This window comes from Hypomesus nipponensis, chromosome 17 (assembly GCF_054491055.1).
Source record: "Hypomesus nipponensis isolate SF chromosome 17, ASM5449105v1, whole genome shotgun sequence".
Classification (NCBI taxonomy): domain Eukaryota; kingdom Metazoa; phylum Chordata; class Actinopteri; order Osmeriformes; family Osmeridae; genus Hypomesus; species Hypomesus nipponensis.
Window position 1 is genome coordinate 3,083,885 of NC_140377.1, and position 17,395 is coordinate 3,101,279.

The window sequence follows — 17,395 nt, forward strand, 5'->3', positions numbered from 1 at the left end:
GTTATGCCTTTTAACAAAGTGGGAGGAAACTTTTAACTTTGGATGGCATGTCTTTAACAGATAGACACAGTCTACAACCAATAGATGCTCAGTAGTATTTTTCAGCATCCAACCAGCTACATTATTTTGCATTTGCCTCGCCCCTTGGAAGTAGAAAGTGCACGAGACGAGAGAACTTGTGTTGTCAGTTATCAGCGGAGGTGCATGCAGGATCAACATGTAGTGTTAGGGTTTATATAAGTAGTTTAAAAAGCCAAATAGTCCAGTTATATTGAAGAAACTAGTTGATTCGTAGGATGGTGTGGTAATAACTACGTGCCTAACCTGCTACGATTAGACAATTTACTTCTTTGAGGACGACAGAAGTTGAGGGGAAATCATGGCCATCACAAAAGGCTGGCTGGCTGTGGCTAGCTGAGACGTGAGACATGTTGAATAGCCCTCGAATTTAAGCATGAAATATTAAAGTTTTCCATTGAAGTTAAAAAGGAGGAGCGGTTTCTGTATCCGTATAGAACTATACTCAAGTCGTAGGGTAAAAAGTGTAAAGTCAGGTCTGCTGGTTTTGCACTTTGGAGATGTCGTGTAGAAGTGGTGCGATGCGGGGGGGAAACCCTCCGTGTCTTCAACCTCTGCGGGCCACTGTCCCTTTTCAACTCCACAATAAACTTCACTGCAAAGATGTCAAGACGGGTAATTATGCAGCCAGAACGCTAGAATATATATTGGGTGCTTGTATATTAATATATTTTCTTGTCATCATCTTTTAGGACAGGACTTAAGTTGTATTGTTATTTTAAAATAACCTGTTATGACTAATATTTGTATAATTATTCGACTTATCTCATGTTTTCCAAAGGATCAGTTTGTTTTGATAAGACATTGCATATAACTTTTTTTTATACCATCAAAGATTCTGAAGAAGGGGGGAGAACAAATTTGCAAGCTAAGATGAGCTCAAATCACTTTTGAACTATTATTGTGGGCTGAACTGGCCTACATTGTATGTTACTTTACAGATAAAGTGCACATCTGGGCAAGTTGTACCATGCAAGAATCATCATGACATTAGTCCCCATTGTGCACTCTTGAGAGCTACTAACAGACCTTTATCGTTTTTCAATCCTCAGTTTCCAGTCATCATTCTCTTAAATATGTATTAGAAGCACATGAGGTTTTGCATAGCTTTTTGTCCATCATGATCATTGGCCTTTCCCTGTTGATCCGAGTAACCTTATGCACTTTGACCTTTTTGACCCGTGTTGCCACTGCCAAAGCATCAGGGGCTTGGTGTGTTTTTTCCCCCCTGCGTGTCCTGATATTGTACACAGTCAAAGTCCTGCAGCCTCCTTGTGTGCTCTTAAAAGCATTCTGTAACGGTGTTGCTCAAGTGCTTGTGCTGTTTATTTATACTGGATGCCTGGGAAGTGGGCCGAAGGGTCTGGGGTATCTGGGGGAGGAATGACCTGGATGGTCTGTGCGCTGCAGTGGAGGAATCGCTGCCAGTTTTATGCTTAATGTCTTTGCGTGGCTTTGCTCTAAACCCTGTGGTTTGGCTCACACTTGACATAGATTACAAAGAGTTGGTTAAACACACTCACCTTAAACAACCTACATTCTCATCAAGGCCTGACAGGAAGAGGGGGGGGGGGTGGAGGCCATTTTGGAATTGTTTTATGTCTTAACGATGGGATAATCTTTATCGGTTTCATAGGCATTGTTACTGTAAAATGAACACGATACCATCTTTACTACACTGGGTCAGTGAAGTATAACACTAAGCATGGCAGATCCAGCTCCCGTTGAATATACTTCACCTTCCGTTTGTTCTCAGCAGTAGACCGGACCAAGTCCCGTCCGCCAAAGCCAACCATTCGACGCACGCTCTCCCTTGATGCCATTGTGGGTCCTTATCTACAAGGCCAGTGGCCCAAAAAGACAGAGAGCATGGGTGTCACCTGTATTAACGATAAAGCTACACAGGTGAGTTTATTTATGACACAGTCAAAGTTAACGTGTAAGTAAAACCTTGATGTGGTGACACTCTGGACATGAGAATAAATGCAGTAAGGTGGTTTACAACCGTTTGAGGCTGTGAATAGTTTCATGTTGAAATCAATGTGGCCTGTAGGCTTATCGTGGGGGATTTAATAGGTACTATACAGTGTAATCTGATTGTCTTTGTCTATTTTGAGGATTTCAAGTGAGTGTATCAGAGGTCGCCCCCACAGGTGTCAGGCTAGTTACAGTTTGAAGCTGTCAAAGGAAGGGCAGCCAAGTGGAAAGGCATGTTTTGTTCTGTACAACTTTTTCAGCTGTACCCTGTCCCCCTCTCTACGGCACCTACCCCCCTCTAGAGCACAAAGACTCAGCTCACTGACGCGGTTTCAGCTGAACAAACCCCCCCCCCCCTTCCCTGCACTCCATTGTGCGGAAAAAGACCCTTTCTGACCTAAATACAAGGACACCCCCCCCCCCCTCCCCCTTGGTGTACTTTCTATGTTTTACTTAAGATGATGTAACTGTCTCCTTTTGTCACCCACTCTCTCTTCTTGAGCAGTTCCACGCTAGCTTCCCCGGCTCCTCTTTGCAGGGCTTTCCAGACTCGTCATGAAACAGACTCGCACCTCTGTGTTTAACCGTCAAAGCCCAGGCTAAACTGGCTAAGGAAATATTAGACATGTTCAGAATATTTGGCCACCTCTTACAGATCTTTTTATAAGCTTGTGTCCCGTGATTGCTTGTTTTTTTTTGTGGGGAGGGGGTGGGGGAGTGAGGGGCTGTAATACTACACCAGCGTCAGTGTGTGACTGACTGGTCTCCCTCTATGACTTATTTAGCCAGGCTTCCTGACCATGTGGGCCATCACATAGGGCAGTGGATGGCGTCAGTGTTTCTGTTTACAAATTTAGCTCCCTGCTTGAGTGGATTATGACATCCGAGCGGAGCTTGGCGAGGGGCGTCTGACCGGAGAGGTGTGAGGCGAGCGTTGCTTCAGTTCAGGCCAGAGACTCCCAGAGTACCAGGGGGACGGTGGATTGTGTGGATGCCAAGCCTGCGAAGCAGCTAGAGAGTGTGTGTATAGAAGAGGTGAACTGGTGGAACGACTCTGCACAGGCCCGTCTGATGAACCACCAAACAGCCACTTCCTCTCAGCACGCCCCGAAGCCTGTGGGTAGAGCGGCAGGAGCTGCTGTCAAGATGTCGGTAGGAACGCCACGACGGCGTGGCCCCTTTTTCTCTTGTCGCATGCGAGGAGGTCGAGGAAGCTGGCGAGGAAGAGAGCGTCTCTCTCCCGACAGCTGGCTTCTCGTCTGCGCGATGTGTTTTCAGTTGAGTCGAGTTGGCTTTCCGCCGCGCTGCGGTTTGTTGGGTTTGCCTGTCGTACGTTTGTGTGCACCAGGCTTCTCTGTTGAGGTGGTGTTGTCAGGCTCAGTCATAGTTGTTCTCCCCCCCCCCCCCCCCCCCTTCATCTACACAGCTGTGTACGGTATAGCAGGTGTGTGAGACAGATGTAGGGCATCACTTCTGTTCTGAAACTCGAGAGAAGCAGATCTGCTGCTGTGCAAATGTCAGTACTAAACCTCACTGTGAAATAACAAGCGGTGTGGGTCCACCTAGTTTAAGCACGCCCACGGCTTTGAAGAGGAAAAAGCTTTTATCTGTCTTTCTAGACAAGCATTCCCTTTTCAATGGCAAGTCTGGCTACTGGTGATATGTTTTTTTTCTCTCTCCTTCGTCCATAGACGCCCAGCTCCTGGGCAGAGGAGACTCGGGGGAGGAGGAGTATCGGTGGACACAAACGCTCTGCGTCGTGGGGCAGTGCGGAACACTTGAGGGAGGTCAGTAAAATCCTTCGTGTCTAGAGTGGATGGCAGTCGGAACAGTTGCCCTGTCACTCAATTGGCCACGACGACCCCATCGTTGTTAGGCAGATTTCGTTTTCCTCCGCTGTCGTCTGAGTTAGCCCTCCTTTTTATAAATTGCCCCTCATGCCGATGAACATGTCTTTTTCTGTCCGTCGACATTGAAGCCTTGAAACCTTCTCTCTGTGCTGGTTCTCCCCTCAGGTGGCCACGCTCAGGCATCAGCTGCAGAAGCGGTCCCGACACGCTCCACCCTCGGGAGGGTGTGATCGGCCCCACCACCCTGTTCCTGGAGGTCCCGTGCCAGGCTTCACCCAGGTACCAGAGGACCCACCCTCTCCACAGCCCCCGTCTCCCTGCACGCTTACGACGGCTACGCCACTTCTATAACATCTTACGTTGTTTTTGAGAAATCATTATGCACGTTTCTGGATTGCTAATCTAGAATTAAATGGCCTTCCGCATTGGTCCCAGAATACATGAAATGTATGAACATGCGTGTACTTAGGCAGAAATGTGTTTTCGTATTGACACGCTGTAGTTATGTGATTGTGTGAAAAAAGGTGTGTTTTCTCTATGACATTATGAAGGGTAGGACTCCAACATGCAGTTGTTTGAGCCTAGTCCCTAAGGCAGAACAGGGAGGAGCTAGCAACAGTAATGTATAAACAGCTCAGCTTTTCTTAGGAGCTGGTGTCATCAAGCTGCCTTCATCAGTGCCATGCTATTGCAGAAATGGACAGGGAAACATATTATCTCAGTCAAGCACATATAGACACATAGACTATGGCTCTCGTTAAACACCACAGCCTTTTAATACACCCTTTCCTGCATTCAAGTATGAGCCTAAGCACGTTTACTGTTTACTCCCCAGACACATTCTCTGATGCCCCTGAGCAGACTGGCTCCTCGACTGCGGCGCAGTGTGGAAGGTCTTAACCTGGAGCTGGAGGGTGTGTTTGTGTCTGAGATCCCAGAGGACCAACACAAGGTGAGCACACATCTACCACAATGACCTGAGCCGTAGTTTCAGGTCTGTGCTCCCACTGCAGCCCCCCCCTCTAAGTCATCCCACAGAAAGTAAAGTAGTTGTTGTTCTTACGCGCTTGTCGTCTTTCCCCGACGTGTTGTTTTTCTTCTTCTTCTGTTTTAGATTCTGGAGGTCCCAGATGGACACAGGGCCCCTGTTCCTGCCCAGAGATACAGCAGCGGTTCTCAGAGTGACCCATCCCCCGTCCCCCTGGACCCGGGTCTCCTCTCCCCATCCCAGTCCCCCTGCCTCATGGGAGAGTCAGGTCAGTGAAGGGGAACCATTTGGGGCCAATATATTGACATCAGTGAGTCTGATCTGGGAAAACACATGGATGTTTCCGTGTTTTCCGTGCAGACCGTGTGGACCGCGAGGCCCTGTGCCCCTCTCCCACACCACCTCTTGTGGTTCTGGACCCCTCCATATTCCAGTCCTCCTCTTCCCCTCGTCCCAACAAGACTTACTCCTTCCAAAGGGAACCTCCTGAAGGCTGTGAAAGAGTGTGCGTGTGTGAAGAGGCAACGTGAGTAATACTAACGCTGTGTGGACACTCACAAAAAAACAGAATTACATTTTGAACTGAATAGCTAACCGTTCACCTCGTCTCCCACTGTCTTAATGCTAGGTCGCCCAGTCAGAGTGAGCCTGTCATCAAGCCTTCTTGCCCTGATCCCAACAAGGTGAACTTTACCCCCCATGGTGGCTCTGCCTTCTGTCCTGTTAGTCTGCTGAAACCACTTCTGCCCTCCATGGACCTTCTCTTCCGAGGCCTGTCAGTCTCTCCCGTCACTGGCTGCTCTGGTCAAGGCTCAGTCCCCTATCAAGCACCAGTGCATGCTGTAGGGGGGTATCTGAGTGGACCTTTCCAAGACTCCACCATGTAAAAAATTAAAATAACAGAAAAAAAAAAAAGATTTCTTTAGATGTGAGGAGAAATGTAGTTTCAAAGACAGATGGGTTAGCCTTACACGCTGTCAAATGCTGTCCAGGCCATGAAGAACGCTGAGATTTTAAATCTGATCAAGTTTCGAAAACGGTGAGAATTTATGTCTACAGAGTTGTCTCTGTGAGACTGAATATGAACTCTGCCATCTGAGCTTTTTTTTATGTTGGGGCTTCAGATGGAACCAAACAGCCCTACTAGGCACACCCTTTGCAAGAATTGTGTTTGAATGTGTAAAGAATATTTTTATACTATTTGTTCAGGCTATGATAATGATCATAATTAATATTCTAAGGTGGACTTAACCATTTGACTAATGATTATCAACTCTCTAAAGAGGATTACATAAACAAAAAATAAAGTTTATTAAATGCTACCATTTAATTTTTTAGGGTGGCAAAAGTCATGAACTAGGCTTTAATTTGGATATTACCCACAACCACAGTTTTCTAGGTTTAGCAGAAGATGAGCTCAAAAGTGCTTTTTAGTCACAGTCTGACAGAACACATGGATTTGATTCTGGGATGGTTCAATGATTTCATAAGTTTGTAACCTATAAACATTCAAAACTTGTTTTGTTTTTGTTGAAAATATACTTGTTGTGAAAGGCTGTAAACTCAGTTAAAGCCCCAATGCTAGCACTTAGATGAAGTATTTCAAGCATGGAAGGGATATATTTGTTTGGGTTTGGATGTTTATGGTACTGTTTTTATACTCATTTATCTTTGAAATAAGTGTTTTTTGTTCTTCTAAATGTTATCTAGCTATAATTTTCTGGTTTACAGTTGGTTTGTTGCTGTAGCTTAGTCTCCCATGAGTTTATGATCACTGATGGAAGTTTTGCCAATGTTCACTTTGTTTGGACCCATCAATGTGTCAGTGTTTAGGTTGGCATTGATTTGCATTTTTGGTATTATGACCTGCGTTCCTCACCAAAACGTGTTGTGTAGTTCAAAACACTTAAAAAAAATTTTTTTTTTCACTTATTTGTGAATTGACTTGTTTTTGAGATGTGAAATGACAAGTATTATAATTGTCTATTGTTATTTTTTTTTTATGATTCCCTATACCTTTCTAGACGTTTTATACGCATGTTAGTTGCGGACACTAATAATAATAAATAAATAAAATGGAAATGGGTGAGGATTCATATGTAAGCCCGTCTTTGTTGACAACTTCTTCCACGGACACGTGTAGCTGTCCAGCCCCGCCTTTCAACAAATTGTCTTTCCTCATTGGTGTAATCAGGCTCGAGATTGCCTTATTTGGACCAATACAATTCGTACACATCCTAAGACGACTAAATGTTATGCGACAGTTCCAAGAAAGGCCCCCACATATCTCAATAGGAGGCTGTATATTTTGCCACATTTTTGCAATCGTAAATTTTTCCGTTTAAATGATTCTGACTTCATGTATTTGCAGCTGTGTGCAACCATCCAAAATGATGTGCTGCAGTATGACCACTTGAATTCAGTATGACAAAAAATATTATGTCATTACCAAGTTTGTGTTATGTTGGACTGTGTTGTGCTAAAAAAGTAGGCAAATCGTTCCACTCCTTGACTCCTAATCTTCGGGTCCTCAATAGCATTAATTTCTGACGCGTCTATATGCTCAATGAAAACACTCAAAATTTACACCGGTTATCACTGACAGAAGATTGACCTAATGAGAAGCGAATAACATAAACTATATGTTGGTCTAGGGTCAAATTACTCCGTTTCAGAAACGGAGTAAATTGAATGGACAATGGCTACTCAATAATTCCGTCCATTAAAGATTGACATCTAGCTAACTAACACTATCCGAGTCTTGTAAGTAGACGGGGTTTTAGGTTGAACTATTAAGCATAATCAGAGGGACCATCAAATCCCCCTTCGGCCTCACCATTTCCGGATTTGTGACTTCTGGGATAGTGGAGCGGGACGTTGGTTTACGGGGTACGGGCAGTGGTGTCGTATCGGTTACCATACCCGGAGTTCTCGGGGACAGCATGGCCTCAGGAAAAGGGAAGAACTCGTTTCTTCAGAATGAGCGACTACGGTTCATTGTCTGTTTCCTCGGAGTTTTTGTTTGTTATTTCTACTATGGCATATTGCAAGAAACAATGTAAGTAAGCCGTTGCCACATCTTACCTCACCGTGTGTACGGTTGTTTTCATTGCAACGCTGGTATACAGTTGTGCATTTGTCCATTATGATTGCCCAATGCTATTGAATGTTTTGTGTCTGATAGCTCTAAATACAATTACGTTGTAACTAGCTAAATGAAGAAGATGACTTTTATGGTATGCAGCCATGCACCATATCTTCTTATAGCTTATGTTTTGGCACTGGTTGGAGGTCCACTCTGCCACAAGACCTATTGAATGGCTTTCCGCTTAACCTTGAACAACTTAAATTGACAATTTCTGTACCATCTCTCTCTGATAATCCAGTTGCATACAGACTGTATAAATTGTAGCTCTGTAATGATCTTTGTCTTGTTATCGCAGCACACGAGGACAGTATGGGCAAGGTGACCAAAAGGAGAAGTTCCGATTTGCAACAACCTTGGTTTTAATTCAGTGCATCATCAACTCTATATTTGCCTGGATCTGTGAGTATACTGTCCAAAGGCCTAGTGTCTGTTCCAGTAGAACATATGAGAGATGCTTTCAATACATGCTATCGCTACTTGTTTTGATCATTTACCCCTGACTGATTGTTGGATCCGTTGCCCTTCCTCGTCAGTAATCCAGTTTTTTGAGGGCTCTACAACGGATCACACCAGGAGCTGGCTCTATGGCCTCTGTTCCCTCTCCTATCTGGGAGCCATGGTTTCCAGCAACTCTGCCCTTCTGTATGTCAACTACCCAACACAGGTAAGCCCAACTGTCTTTTCTTCTTTGTAATTACAGCTTCCAGATGTATGGTTGTTGTAATCATGTATATTCTCTGTGTTCACAGGTGTTGGGGAAGTCCTGCAAACCAATCCCAGGTTTGTTTGATATTATATTTCCCCTTTTTCTCTGATGTACCAACCTCTTGCTTATCTTGTCACTCACTCCCTCCCTCCCTAACACCACCAACACCACCACCAACACCACATGACATAACTGTTTAACTAATTTTAGTGACCAGCCCTCAGGTTTATGGGATGTCTTGTCTGTTAATAATAAGACACACTATAAAAAAAATTGTTCGTTTTGAAAGAAGATTTTTTTTAATTATCCCCTACAGTCATTACTCTGCTACTATTAAATATGTTTAACATATTTTTCCCTTTTTATGTGGAAAAAAACTTGACAAAAAGGTGAAAAGCATCTGAAAGCACATGTTCTCCTTTCAGGATGTTTAAATGCAAATATCACAGGGCTTGCTCCCCATCCACCCTACTCTTTTTAAGCAAATTGCTCCATGAGTTGTAGTTTTACTGTACTGTGTACTGTGAATTGGCTTGTTTTGCACTTTACACAAGGGTTATCTTGTGCCTCGCTCTGTTGCAATATGCAAACACTGTGGTCTCGTGTCCATTCCACAGTAACACTTGTCCTCTCTTTTCCACAGTCCTCCCAATGTGTGTAACGGCAATGATGCACGCTATGTACAGCAATTAGTAATGACTTAGTCAGTTCACCCTGACTTTAATGACTTCATGTCTTAAAACAATTAGCATTTTGCACTACATTCAAAACTTTATCTGTACCATTTGTATCTTCTTTAATATTTGTATTTTATATTGTAAATTATGGCAACTTATATTTTATTTTATTGTATATCTTATTTTAATTATATTCCAATTAGTATTGCTAGTTTATGTACCCTTAGTATAGTTAGACCACATATTTAAATTTAAGATTCCTATATGTTTATTGTATGCACCTCCCTGCCAAAGCAAATTCCTTGTCTGTGCAAACTTTCATGGCGAATAAATCCCATTCTGATGTTCTAGTAACCTCTTTCTCTGTTTTTGATTCCACAGTAATGATCCTTGGTGTAACAATACTGAGGAAAAGGTACCCCTTGGCTAAGTACCTCTGTGTGTTGTTGATTGTGAGTGGGGTGGCCCTGTTCCTCTACAAACCCAACAAGAGCTCAGCTTCTACAGATGACCACGTTTTTGGTTTCGGGGAGGTGCTATTGGTGAGTCCAACCATTCAATGTACAATTCAACATCTCAGATCCCATTTGTAATCATTGTCTTTCTGTGTGTCCTTGTCGGCTGTGTGTTTGTGTTTTGGCATGTCTGTGAGTGACACTGTTTCCTTCTCTGCCTCAGTTGATGTCTCTGACTATGGACGGTTTGACTGGTGTGGCTCAGGATCACATGCGGAGTCGCTTCCAGACTGGAGCAAATCACATGATGCTCAACATCAACATGTGGTCTACCCTGGTATTAGGACTCGGTGAGTCTACCCACTCATAGGTACTCATAACTCTCGTGCTGTGTTCACACCAAACGCAAAGTGAATTATTCGCACGAAGAAGCAAAGTTTTGCTTCGCGTTTATTTCATTGCTAGAAGTCAGAAATTTAGTTGAGTAAAAAAATTTAAACATAATTTAGTTTAAAAAGCGTGTTTGCTTTTACATGTAATCTCGAATCATAATATCGCTTTGCTTTTGGTGTGGACACAGCATTATGCCACGTTCCACCACAAAAGAGAGAACGACAGAACTGCTATTACTGCTCACTGCCACTAGGGGGTAGCCTGCTCCAAAAGTTGCAATTAAGAAAGCAATTTTTTCCTGGAATCATTAGGTTGACTGCTGGCTAAATCCTGTAAATTTGTTTTGAACAGACAATAACTTAATGTGTGTCACTTCCTATTACCCCCACCCCCACCCAGGTGTTTTGTGGACAGGTGAGGTGTGGGATTTCCTGAGCTTCACTGAACGCCATCCCACCATCCTCTTTAACATCCTTCTGTTTGGATTGACAAGTGCTTTAGGCCAGGTAAATCTTAAATGTGTGCATTGTTGGCCGTGTGTGTGTGTGTGTGTGCGTGCGTGTGTGTGTGTCTAATATGATGATAAGGCGTTAAGTTATAAGTGTCCCAACAAGCAAACCTTACAGACAGATTCTACAGCCATTCATTCCTTTGCCTCCAATAGACCTTCATCTTCATGACGGTCGTGTACTTTGGGCCGCTTACCTGCTCCATTGTCACGACAACACGGAAGTTCTTCACCATCCTCGGCTCTGTCATTCTGTTTGGCAACGTCATAAGTACCATGCAGTGGTGCGGCACTATTCTGGTCTTCCTTGGTGAGCATCAACACCAACTTGTGAATTCTGGCTTAGTCTCTGCTTTGCTGTCTGTTTCAGTCTGTCTCTCACTCTTGCTGTCACTCTCCACCCTGAACTCCTGCTTTCGCTCCTGCCTTTAGGTCTTGGGAGTATTTGATTGGCTGATTACACACCCTATGTCTCTGCCCAGCTTGTCTTTGTAAACCATACCGTGTTACATCTTCTTGTAGGTCTTGGTCTGGATGCCAAATTTGGCAAGACACCCAAGAAGACAACACACTAATCTGGAAGGTGACAGGCTCAGTAGCCACAATATCTTATTTTCTTTCCTCCCTGCAGAGGTATGTGCCAATAGCTTACGGTTTATTTCCATTTCATTCATATTTTAAATAAATTTACCTGCTTGTGAGGAGGACATTGGATTGAATGAAGACAGGAACTGAAGAGGTGAAAAGGCATCAAAATCTGCACGATTGCAGCCTACTGAAATCTTATCTCCAGTATTTACCTGGGGTACTTGTCAATACAGAATGTCTGGTTTTCAACAATTTTGCTAATATTTGTATGTTTGAGAAGTACATAAGATGCCCTTCTTGGACATGTTAACTATAGCACACCCTCTTTTTGTTTATTCATGCCAGCACTTTTATTCATATCTTGGATGACGGATAACTTTGATTACATTGTATGAAACTGTAATTTCATATCCAGTCAAAGATCATTTACAAAGAAAATGTTAAGGAAATATTATCAATAAAAGGGAAACACTTTGTCATCAAAGACTCAAATGTTTTCACAACTTTCTTTAGTCTATTAAAGTATTCGGGGACTGTTGTAAAAAAGAGGCCAATACAGGGTTCTTTGTAAGAGAATTACAACCGAATGGAATTTAAAATTATATGGGCAACGTTTGTCACGCCTGTCATTGTTTAATCATATTGTGTTGTGTATGGCCGGATACACAATTATTTATAAACGGCTATATCAATCGACAATATATGGAGGGCGATCTGTCGCACTTGTATTGGGAGAATGAAGTAAGCAACATACCGAGTTAGGAATTTGACTACTCAGTGGTCGATTCCCAATGTACACAATACTAGGCTACTGAACGGCAAATTGCCCCTTCACTGCTCTGTTCCCTTTGGCACTTATTTGGTTTTTCACAATGTATGCTGCTCATGTTTTGGCTGCTCGCAATGTTTGGGGCTAACGTTGTTATGATCAGTGACCTATGCTCGTTTGTAAAGCTCTCTTGGAAATCGCTTTGGATAAAAGCGTCTGCTAAATGCGTAAATGTAGAATCGTAGCTATGCTCAGGTCGTAAGATGCCGCTGCAGGCTAGGAAATCGATAACGGAAAGATCACTAAGCCATTTAACTATATACTAACTACTAATATACTATATCACAAATGATATAGTTAGTAAATACATCTAGCTAGTTACTTATATCATTGGCTGACACTGACTTCAAATAATGGAGAAAGCTGCATTATTGGCAGAATGTCAGGTTCTGACACCAATGGAATGCTGATGTACTGAGGCACGACAGATGACATTGATCGACATTGAAATGCAAACAATATGTAAAATTACTGTAATTTGGACTATTCTAATGACATAAACTTCTATGACATGGGATCAGACTAATGGAGCAAATGCTTAAGCATACGCTTTATAATAAATTAAAAACATAATAAATAATTTACGATGGGACAGAGTTTGATGTGAAAATATTGCCAGACGAAAATAAATGTAATAGCTATATCCTCTTAACCATATTATAATATTCTATAGATTAAAAAAAGAACCTCAGTCGCCTGTGTAATAATTAAATAAATACTGGTTTATTCAAAATTACTATATAAACAAATGATATGGGACATTACCAGTCAGGCAGCACGGGCAGCAAATAGGACCCCATTTTATGTAGTGATCGGGAAGCACAGTCGTCGGTATTATTTCTCACCCTTTTTGGCAAGGCCAACGTCAATCCAGTTATTGCGGTACCAGTTGGGATAAATAAACGCATACAAACGCCAGAATGCTAGGTACCGTCAGCAAGCAACTTAAATCCCACCCCGCAGTAAGTACGGTTGTTTTCTAGTGAAGGGCATATGCTTTATTTAGCTACTTTTTTGGTAGCACGTTTCGTATCCGTAGCCTAGACTAGCTAAATTGCTAAAATTGTCAATTTTGTTAATCCCTGGCACGATTCAAATGGAGAGTTTTAGCTTTTTAAAATATTTTTTTATTGTTATTACTGATTTTAATTTGACCTTTAAACAATTTGACATTACTTGGTGTTTGTTGTTGGCTTTATTTGTTGCTAACATGAGCTAACCTAGGAGTCACATTAGCTACTGAAGCTACCGGCAGTATCTCGGCCCTAGGTCACGCAGTGCGTGCCATTCCACTCGTTCAAAAGGCTGTGTTTTGCTTACTCTCACTTGAATTCATTCGTATAGATGTGATATTCACTAGATGATTTTGTAATGGACAGGAACACTTTTAAAAAATCAATTTACTGGATAATAGTATTAGGTTTAGTTAGCTGTCAACAAGTCAGCTGGAGAAAGTGATCTAAGGTCTTCAAGGGCGAAACGGGTGATGTAAGGACAGAGCGATCGCTTTTAAACAAAGCTCGACGATAAAGAGTTTGTTTGTCCTCATTATCAATGTAAAGTATATGTTTGTTTTCTGGAAGTTTACACTGGAAGTTTACACTCCTGTGTTTACATCCCGCCCTATCTCTTCCTCTGTCCGCTACAGCTGATCCCCCTGTTTTTCTTTATCGGTGGTGGAGCACTCATGTCCATGATGTATCTTGCCCGTCTCGGCATGGGCCCTCATGTTTGGTAAGAATCCAGATGGGTCGCAATCACGGGTCATAAACGGGTCAATGTTATGTTAAGGGCACATCGGGTGATAGCTAGGTGTAGTATCCATTTCAAAGCCAGCACATGAGAGCAGATCGACAACTGTTTTGTTTACTTTGAAATTCACACGTTGCAGTTTTTATTTTTATTTGTATTACATGTATTGATTAAGTATACTTAATTCTTTCTCAGCTGGGACCGCAAGAATAACCCAGAGCCCTGGAACAAGATGAGCGCCACAGATCAGTACAAGGTATGGTGATACAGTGATTTGCAGCGTAATCATTTGGCTGTTTGTCATTGTGGGAAATCCAACTTTCCCATGGTCTATACTTTGAATGTATACACCAATAGTGTAGCTCTAGAAACGTTAACCGTGTACACAGTTCCTTCAGAGGATTATTTTGAGACAGGGCCTAGAGCCAGATATATACATGAGCTGCAGGCACTGGTGGCTTATCCCTGCTTTGAATTAATTAAAAAGGATAAGCTTGTTACAGGTACCTTGATTGTAACCGATCGCAACCGTCTTTAGACACTATATCGATCACTTGGGTGTGCGGTTGCGGAGTGTGCTGCCCTGAACGTGTTCTTTCTATTCTCGTCTAGTTCTTTACCGTAAACATGGACTACAGCAAGTTGAAGAAGAACGGCCCCGACTTCTAAACTCGTATCTGCTGTCAAAGTGTTGCAGGGTCGTAAGTTTAGGGGGGGAAACATGTTGAAAACACCTGGACCTTTTGAAAGCCCCACTTTGACCCCAGTGGATGTAAAGAAGCTAACCCGCACAAATGTTTCTTTAACTTGTTGAATTTCCCCATTCGGTCCTACTGCACTTTCTTTGCCACCTTGTGTTTTTTTCCCTTCTTCTTATTCTGTAAAGTTATCGAGGGTTGGCAATAAAGTGAAGGAGATGTCTCCTGCATACAGAGAAAAACAACATGTCTAATTTCTTCTCTACTGTAGAAAAAAAATACACTTTTGCAGGATGTAAATCCATGCATCATGAGACATTTAGTCTATTATACTTAAATGTTTCTTTTTAAAGTGTGAAGTACAATGTGATTGTATTGGCTTAAGGTCAGTCATGTCTACCATAGTGTCCTTTTACTAGATGTAGTTTTCCCAAGGTTTTTAAAATGGCTGACAACAGGATATTTTTCCAGACACACTTCTTCAAAAGACTTCACGCAAGTATTTATTGTAATCCTTTGCAATAAATCCTTTGCATGGCTCCATCTAGTGGTTCTGACGATATAAATGTATTAGCAAATGCAGTACTTTTATTGCGTGAAAAATACACAGATGACCCAAACATAAGCCACCTGCCTTATATGTTGTTGGTCTTCCTTAGTCCATAGAGGCTCAATCTGATGAGATCTGGAGAATATGGAGGCCAGGGCAACATCCTGAATACTTCATCAGTTTACTTGAAACCATTCCCTACCTACCCTACTGCACTGCGGCATTGCACATTATCTTGCGGAAAGAGGCTACTGACATAAGGGAATGCCATTGCTATGAATGGGTGTACCTGGTCTGCAATGGTGTATTTGTTTATCTGTTAGGCCTTTTTCCAGCATTCAACATGAGAACTGGTTGTTCATTTACCGTCGACCTCTACCCAGACGGTGACGTGTGCACTTGTTTGTAGATGTTATTTGCTTCACCTTTGAGCAGTCTAAATGTTTTGACTCAACAGTGTATACTTTTATCAATATCCTGCACAAGTTGCTTTACATTGAAATCACACTTGGGTTGAAGTACAGGACAACTTTTCACTGTAAGGTGACAGTTTATTTTTTATTTTATTTTTACTTCGTGAGCAATTATAATTTTCTCTGGCGAGCATTAAATAGAGCAGATGAAAGAGAAGCCTGGCAGAGGGAGGTGTTCTGTGTTCTTATAGAATGTCAATGCTCTCTGCCTGATGAGTTTGTAAATGTCAACAGGTCACACTGCATTTCTGTGGCTCGGAAATGTGCGACAAGGATGAGGAGCCAACGCGACAAAGAAAATGTCAACGAGACCTTCACATTTGAATAGAAAGCCTAGTCTCGCCTACTCTCGCCTACTCTTTCAGAGTGTGGAGCACACTCTGTACCTTCGAGAATAATTGTTTCAGATGAGTTTCAGACTGCAACTCGAATTTGTTCTGCTGATATCTTTTGCATCAAAACGATTGCTTCGTACTTTGTCACAGTCGTTATAGACTGCAAATGGTGATGCTAGATTCAGTAGGCTACAGACTAGAGACACTTATGTTAATGTGACTATACACTATGTATAGCAATTGGAAATGCAATGTACAAACAGTAACCATTGCCTACTTTTGAGTCACTATATATTGAAATGTGTGACGTTGTAGATTTCAACAGGCAACATGTGAACCTTAACACCTGTAATAGTAGAGCACAATGGCCTCTGTGATAACAGGCTGATAATGTGAAACTGGTGGTTGGAGTCGGTAAGGGAGAAGCCAGCTGTTACAGTCGAGCGCTGATACCGGATGGGATTGGAGTGATTGATGGCCTTATGTGTTGAAGGTAATGTTGCTTTCCCCAGGTCTATAGCATGCCAGATACTCCCTCAAACCCTTTTTAAAACATTTATACTTTGTACTTAGTGACTGTTTAGTTTCTTCCCCTCTCTCTCTCTCTCTCTCTCTCTCTCTCTCTCTCTCTCTCTCTCTCTCTCTCTCTCTCTCTCTCTCTCTCTCTCTCTCTCTCTCTCTCTCTCTCTCTCTCTCTCTCTCTCTCTCTCTCTCTCTCTCTCTCTCTCTCTCTCTCTCTCTCTCTCTCTCTCTCTCTCTCTCTCTCTCTCTCTCTCTCTCTCTCTCTCTCTCTCTCTCTCTCTCTCTCTCTCTCTCTCTCTCTCTCAATTCAAATCAATTTAGCTTTATTAGCATGACAGTCATTACAACTGTATTGCCAAAGCAAGAGGCACAACAACAGACAACCATACATTAACAACACAATTCAAAAACAACAACTCTCTCTCTCTCTGTCTCCCCCACCCCTGCTATGTGATCCTTTCAGACAGCATCTAAGGCAGCAGCCTGGATAGATCTCAACGCTTGTATTTCATTGGCCTGTTTTCTCTCCTTAGGGAGAGGGGTGAAATTTGGGAGAAATCCTCATCCATCCTTCACTGGAACTTCTTGAACTTGCTGTCTGTTCACTTAACTTTTTCGATTGTTCAATTTTTTGATCCATGTCAGCCATCTTAATCACGCAGATACACATAGAGTGCAAACCAAGGAGTCTATCGATGCTTCTGTGCACCAACACCATTACATTGATTTCTCAGCTCCCTCACTTGGTCTGACAAAGTGTCATTTGCAGCAGGCACACAAAAAGGTCAGGGCTGTCGATGTAGTTTTGAGTGAAGAATTGAATAAGGGCACCTCAATTTAACAGCCAATTCAAGACGAATTCAATTGG

General features: G+C 42.5%; 3 protein-coding genes and 1 long non-coding RNA gene across 7 annotated transcripts; all 4 read left to right on the forward strand.

The window, feature by feature from the left end:
- Window positions 1-151: 151 nt before the first annotated feature.
- On the forward strand, window positions 152-6,975 carry fam117aa (family with sequence similarity 117 member Aa). 4 transcript variants are annotated; one of them, XM_084677859.1, is made up of 8 exons: window positions 152-693; window positions 1,835-1,983; window positions 3,747-3,842; window positions 4,071-4,184; window positions 4,741-4,857; window positions 5,020-5,161; window positions 5,254-5,419; window positions 5,522-6,975. In XM_084677859.1, the coding sequence occupies exons 1-8, from the start codon at window positions 579-581 to the stop codon at window positions 5,778-5,780; spliced, it is 1,158 nt and encodes a 385-aa protein (XP_084533985.1). In that variant the 5' UTR covers window positions 152-578; the 3' UTR covers window positions 5,781-6,975. The 4 variants fall into 4 exon arrangements, with proteins under 4 accessions (XP_084533985.1, XP_084533987.1, XP_084533986.1 ...); XM_084677861.1 differs by having other exon boundaries at window positions 1,841-1,983; XM_084677860.1 differs by having other exon boundaries at window positions 153-693; window positions 1,838-1,983.
- A 443-nt stretch (window positions 6,976-7,418) lies between these two features.
- Window positions 7,419-11,860, forward strand: slc35b1 (solute carrier family 35 member B1). The gene is made up of 9 exons (XM_084677863.1): window positions 7,419-7,951; window positions 8,337-8,440; window positions 8,575-8,705; window positions 8,791-8,821; window positions 9,806-9,966; window positions 10,103-10,229; window positions 10,672-10,778; window positions 10,937-11,090; window positions 11,303-11,860. Exons 1-9 carry the CDS (start codon window positions 7,836-7,838, stop codon window positions 11,353-11,355), a joined length of 984 nt encoding a protein of 327 aa, XP_084533989.1. The 5' UTR covers window positions 7,419-7,835; the 3' UTR covers window positions 11,356-11,860.
- A 1,109-nt stretch (window positions 11,861-12,969) lies between these two features.
- coxfa4a (cytochrome c oxidase associated subunit FA4 a) lies at window positions 12,970-14,892 on the forward strand. The gene is made up of 4 exons (XM_084676523.1): window positions 12,970-13,159; window positions 13,846-13,931; window positions 14,145-14,205; window positions 14,562-14,892. The coding sequence occupies exons 1-4, from the start codon at window positions 13,118-13,120 to the stop codon at window positions 14,616-14,618; spliced, it is 246 nt and encodes an 81-aa protein (XP_084532649.1). The 5' UTR covers window positions 12,970-13,117; the 3' UTR covers window positions 14,619-14,892.
- Window positions 14,893-15,660: 768 nt separating this feature from the next.
- LOC146252995 (uncharacterized) lies at window positions 15,661-17,182 on the forward strand. The gene is made up of 3 exons (XR_014731949.1): window positions 15,661-15,735; window positions 15,905-16,498; window positions 17,061-17,182. It is a non-coding gene; the product is annotated as an uncharacterized LOC146252995 (long non-coding RNA).
- The last annotated feature ends 213 nt before the right edge of the window (window positions 17,183-17,395 follow it).

Bases quoted from the DNA above. Each gene is read 5' to 3' on its own strand.
- coxfa4a (XM_084676523.1), top strand. From the start codon at position 13,118: ATGCTAGGTACCGTCAGCAAGCAACTTAAATCCCACCCCGCA. The intron at 13,932-14,144 runs GTAAGAATCCAG...ATTCTTTCTCAG, and splicing joins GGCATGGGCCCTCATGTTTG to CTGGGACCGCAAGAATAACC. The intron at 14,206-14,561 runs GTATGGTGATAC...ATTCTCGTCTAG, and splicing joins GCGCCACAGATCAGTACAAG to TTCTTTACCGTAAACATGGA.
- fam117aa (XM_084677859.1), top strand. From the start codon at position 579: ATGTCGTGTAGAAGTGGTGCGATGCGGGGGGGAAACCCTCCGTGTCTT. The intron at 1,984-3,746 runs GTGAGTTTATTT...CTTCGTCCATAG, and splicing joins TTAACGATAAAGCTACACAG to ACGCCCAGCTCCTGGGCAGA. The intron at 5,420-5,521 runs GTGAGTAATACT...TCTTAATGCTAG, and splicing joins TGCGTGTGTGAAGAGGCAAC to GTCGCCCAGTCAGAGTGAGC.
- slc35b1 (XM_084677863.1), top strand. From the start codon at position 7,836: ATGGCCTCAGGAAAAGGGAAGAACTCGTTTCTTCAGAATGAGCGACTA. The intron at 8,441-8,574 runs GTGAGTATACTG...CTTCCTCGTCAG, and splicing joins CTCTATATTTGCCTGGATCT to TAATCCAGTTTTTTGAGGGC. The intron at 9,967-10,102 runs GTGAGTCCAACC...TCTCTGCCTCAG, and splicing joins GTTTCGGGGAGGTGCTATTG to TTGATGTCTCTGACTATGGA.